The sequence below is a fragment of the Pterocles gutturalis genome, unplaced genomic scaffold, assembly GCF_000699245.1.
Source record: "Pterocles gutturalis isolate BGI_N339 unplaced genomic scaffold, ASM69924v1 scaffold5377, whole genome shotgun sequence".
Lineage (NCBI taxonomy): Eukaryota > Metazoa > Chordata > Aves > Pterocliformes > Pteroclidae > Pterocles > Pterocles gutturalis.
Window position 1 is genome coordinate 4,663 of NW_010112537.1, and position 3,540 is coordinate 8,202.

The window sequence follows — 3,540 nt, forward strand, 5'->3', positions numbered from 1 at the left end:
GCCCCTGAAAAGGGGCGGGCGCACACCATCCACAAGTGTCCCCGTTGGCACTGGTGCCGCAGTCCCCGTTGGCAGCCGTGCCACGGCCCCGCGTGTGACACCCGGCCCATTTGTTGCAGGACCTGCAGCTGTACCTCTCCAACCTGGCCAACCAGATCGACAGGGAGACGGGCACGGCGGACGTGCCGCTGGTGATCCTCCTGGATGACCTCAGCGAGGCAGGCTCCATCAGCGAGCTCGTCAACGGCGCGCTCACCTGCAAGTACCACAAATGGTGAGAGCCCCACTGCCCCCCCTCCGGCGCTGTCCCGCAGGCACACGCGTGATCCCCACCGCTCTTGGCACATCCCTGTGCTCATGGAGATGAGGCTGCGTGGCTGCGCGGCTGCGCACGTCTGCTGCGCTCAGATGGGCTCTGCTGCGGGTGAGGGTGGTGCAGGGTGCTTTCTCTCATGGCTCCTGTCTCTCTCTGTCCCTTGCTCAGCCCCTACATCATTGGGACCACCAACCAGCCTGTGAAGATGACCCCAAACCATGGTCTCCATCTCAGTTTCAGGTGGGAATCACACATCCCTGGGGACCATCCCCGTGGGGCTGGGGGGAGCAGAGGCCATCACTCCTGCCCTGGGCAGTCCTGGGGACACATCCTGGGACGGGGACTGAGATGAGGACAGACCCCCAGGCCTGGCCCTGCCAGCTCAGTAGGACCTGATGCCCCAACCCTGGGCACAGGCAGTGTGGGGGTGCTAGGGTGTCCCCTGAGGGTGCTGGGGAGCAGGGCAGCTCGTGTGGAGCCCCAGCCCTGAACTCCTGAGCCTTTCCCGCAGGATGCTGACATTCTCCAACAACGTGGAGCCGGCCAACGGGTTCCTGGTGCGCTACCTGCGGCGGAAGCTGCTGGAGTCGGACACAGACGTCAACGCCAACAAGGAGGAGCTGCTGCGCGTGCTGGACTGGGTGCCCAAGCTCTGGTACCACTTGCACACCTTCCTGGAGAAACACAGCACCTCCGACTTCCTCATCGGTACGGCCTGGCCACACGCCTCCCTCCTCTACCCCTTGCCCTGCCGAGACCCCCCAGGGGCTGGGGCAAAACCCTCCCAAAGGAGCTTGGGGAGCTGCGTGCTGCCCTGTGTCCCCCAGCCCCAAATAACCAAATGCCAGTGGGCAATGCACACAAGTGTTGTTCTTCCCTGGGTGGCATTTGTTCCTGTGCTCTGTGGGAGCTGTCACCATGGTGTCACCTGTCCTGCTGGCACCCTTCCTTTGGCCCGGAGGAACTGTGTTTTCCCCGGCAGGTCTCCCTTTGCCTCGCCGTGCTTTTGGGGGGTGGATTGAACTTCGCAGCCCTGTCACATGCCTGGGAGCTCGCTTTCTGTCCACTTGTGTCGGACAGATGCTGCCCAGACGCTGCTCGCAGGAGGTGGTTGAGCCCCGGGCACCCCGCGCAGCCAGTCCCCGCCTTGGTGCGGTGCTGCCGCGGGGCCAGTGACCGGAGCAGGGGGACCCAGCTCCTATTTTTGCTCTGTGCCTTCCCCCCACAGGTCCCTGCTTCTTCCTGTCCTGCCCCATTGGGATTGAGGATTTCCGGACCTGGTTCATCGACTTGTGGAACAACTCCATCATCCCCTACCTCCAGGAGGGGGCAAAAGACGGGCTCAAGGTACACAGAGCTGCCTGGCACGTGGGGATGCAAACCAGCGGTGCTTGGTTACATGCTGGTGCAGCAGTCTGATGGGGCGGGGAGAGGGGAAGTCCTGGGATTTTGGGCATAGGGGGCATCTGTCGGTCCCTGCCCTGTGGCTGCAGCAGGACACAGCGCTGTCCTGGGGGAACTCAGGGTGCCCCATCGCCAGCTCTGGCACATGCTGAAGAGGTGGCTGCCGCTTGCTCCTCGCCTGCAGGTCCACGGGCAGAAGGCAGCGTGGGAGGACCCCGTGGAGTGGGTGCGGGACACCCTGCCCTGGCCGTCTGCGCAGCAGGACCAGTCCAAGCTGTACCACCTGCCCCCACCCACCATCGGGCCCCACAGCACCGTCTCCCCTCCCGAGGAGCGCACCGTCAAAGACACGACGCCCAGCTCCCTGGACTCGGACCCTCTGGTATGGCCCTGCTGTGCCGGGCAGCAGGAGGTGGGCTGCGCGGTGCTGGTGGAGAGGGGAGAGCGAGGTCTCTTACAAGGGCGTGTAGCGACAGGACAAGGGGTAATGGATTTAAACTGGAAGAGGGGAGATTTAGACTAGATACAAGGAAGAATTTCTTCACTGTGTGTGGTGAGGCAGTGGCCCAGGTTGCCCAGAGAAGCTGTGGATGCCCCATCCCTGGAGGGGTTCAAGGCCAAGCTGGGTGCGGCTTTGGGACAGGGCCAAGCTGGGTGAGTCTTTGGGCAGCCTGGGCTAGTGGGAGGGGTCCCTGCCCATGGCAGGGGGTGGGATGGGATGATCTTGAAGGTCCCTTCCAACCCAAACCACTCTGTGATTCCGTGATTAAGGTGGAGCTTCACTTTCCCAGTTATTTTCAATGTAAAAAGCCTGATTTAGGGGTGCAGAAACATTTTGCATTCTTGGGAGGAGCGGTGGGTGCGGGGTGGTGGCACCAGCCAGCAGGCTGCACACCGAGGCACATGGTTATGTGCCGGTGAGCACGCACAGCATGGTGCTCCGTGCGGCGTCGTGTCCACGGTCAGACTGCTAGCAGGGGGCAGGTGCCACCGGTGACGCCGACTGATGTCCTAGGGCCTGTCCCCCTGCACTGCCTTGGCACACTCAGCCTTGAGCGTCCCAGCTGTGCCCAAGGCCAGATCCTGGTGATGGGGAGGATTTTGCAGCATCTCTGGGCTTTGCTTCCCCCTCAGAGGAGCCACCCTCTTGGGGTGGCTGGTGTGTATGGGGGGGCAAGGAAGGCTTCCCCAGGGCATCCCCAGACCCCTCATCCCCCTTGGGCTGGGTGCCACCTCCTGTCCCTGCAGATGGCCATGCTGCTGAAGCTCCAGGAAGCCGCCAACTACATCGAGTCTCCAGACCGCGAGACCATGGTGGATCCCGACCTGCAGTCGACTCTGTGAGGCCTGGACATGCTGGCCCAGGCGGAGGGGAACTGCCGCCAGCCCCACTCCCACCGGGCTGCTCTCCTTTTCCTTTGGTGTCCCGGAGCACGGGGCTGGCAAGCGAGTGGAGAGGACTGGGGTTCTGGCAGAGCGTGGGGAAGCTCGGCTCGTCTGTGGGAGAGCACGAGGTGCCATCTCCCCTCCTGACCCTGGGGGTAGGAGAATCCTAGTTTCTCTTCTTGGTTTTTTTCTGTCTCTATTGCAAACTCTCGGGCTTTGAGGCCAGGGCGACTGATGCAACTGAGCCCCTGCTCCCGAGAGCCGCAGGAAGGCCCCTGCGTGGGGCAGGGACCCCGCGGGAGCCACCTGGGCTGGAGCTGAGGGGTGCAGGAGGAGCATGTGGCTGCAGGACGAGAACGTGGGTGGGAGGGTTTCCAGCTCCCTCTCCCCCCACCCAGGCAGAGCTGAGGGCAGGCGACCAGGGAGCTGCTGTT

At 63.4% G+C, this 3,540-nt stretch overlaps 1 protein-coding gene across 1 annotated transcript in view; it reads left to right on the forward strand.

Annotated features, from left to right (window-relative positions):
• LOC104462214 (neuron navigator 1-like) overlaps positions 1-3,064 on the forward strand; it is a gene marked incomplete at its 5' end in the record, with an annotated part of 7,570 nt that extends 4,506 nt beyond the window's left edge. Inside the window, 7 exon segments of the mRNA XM_010074075.1 lie at positions 37-105; positions 107-274; positions 485-556; positions 828-1,024; positions 1,545-1,663; positions 1,905-2,102; positions 2,969-3,064. Of these exon segments, the coding sequence (XP_010072377.1) occupies positions 37-105; positions 107-274; positions 485-556; positions 828-1,024; positions 1,545-1,663; positions 1,905-2,102; positions 2,969-3,064 (919 nt within the window).
• Positions 3,065-3,540: the final 476 nt, after the last annotated feature.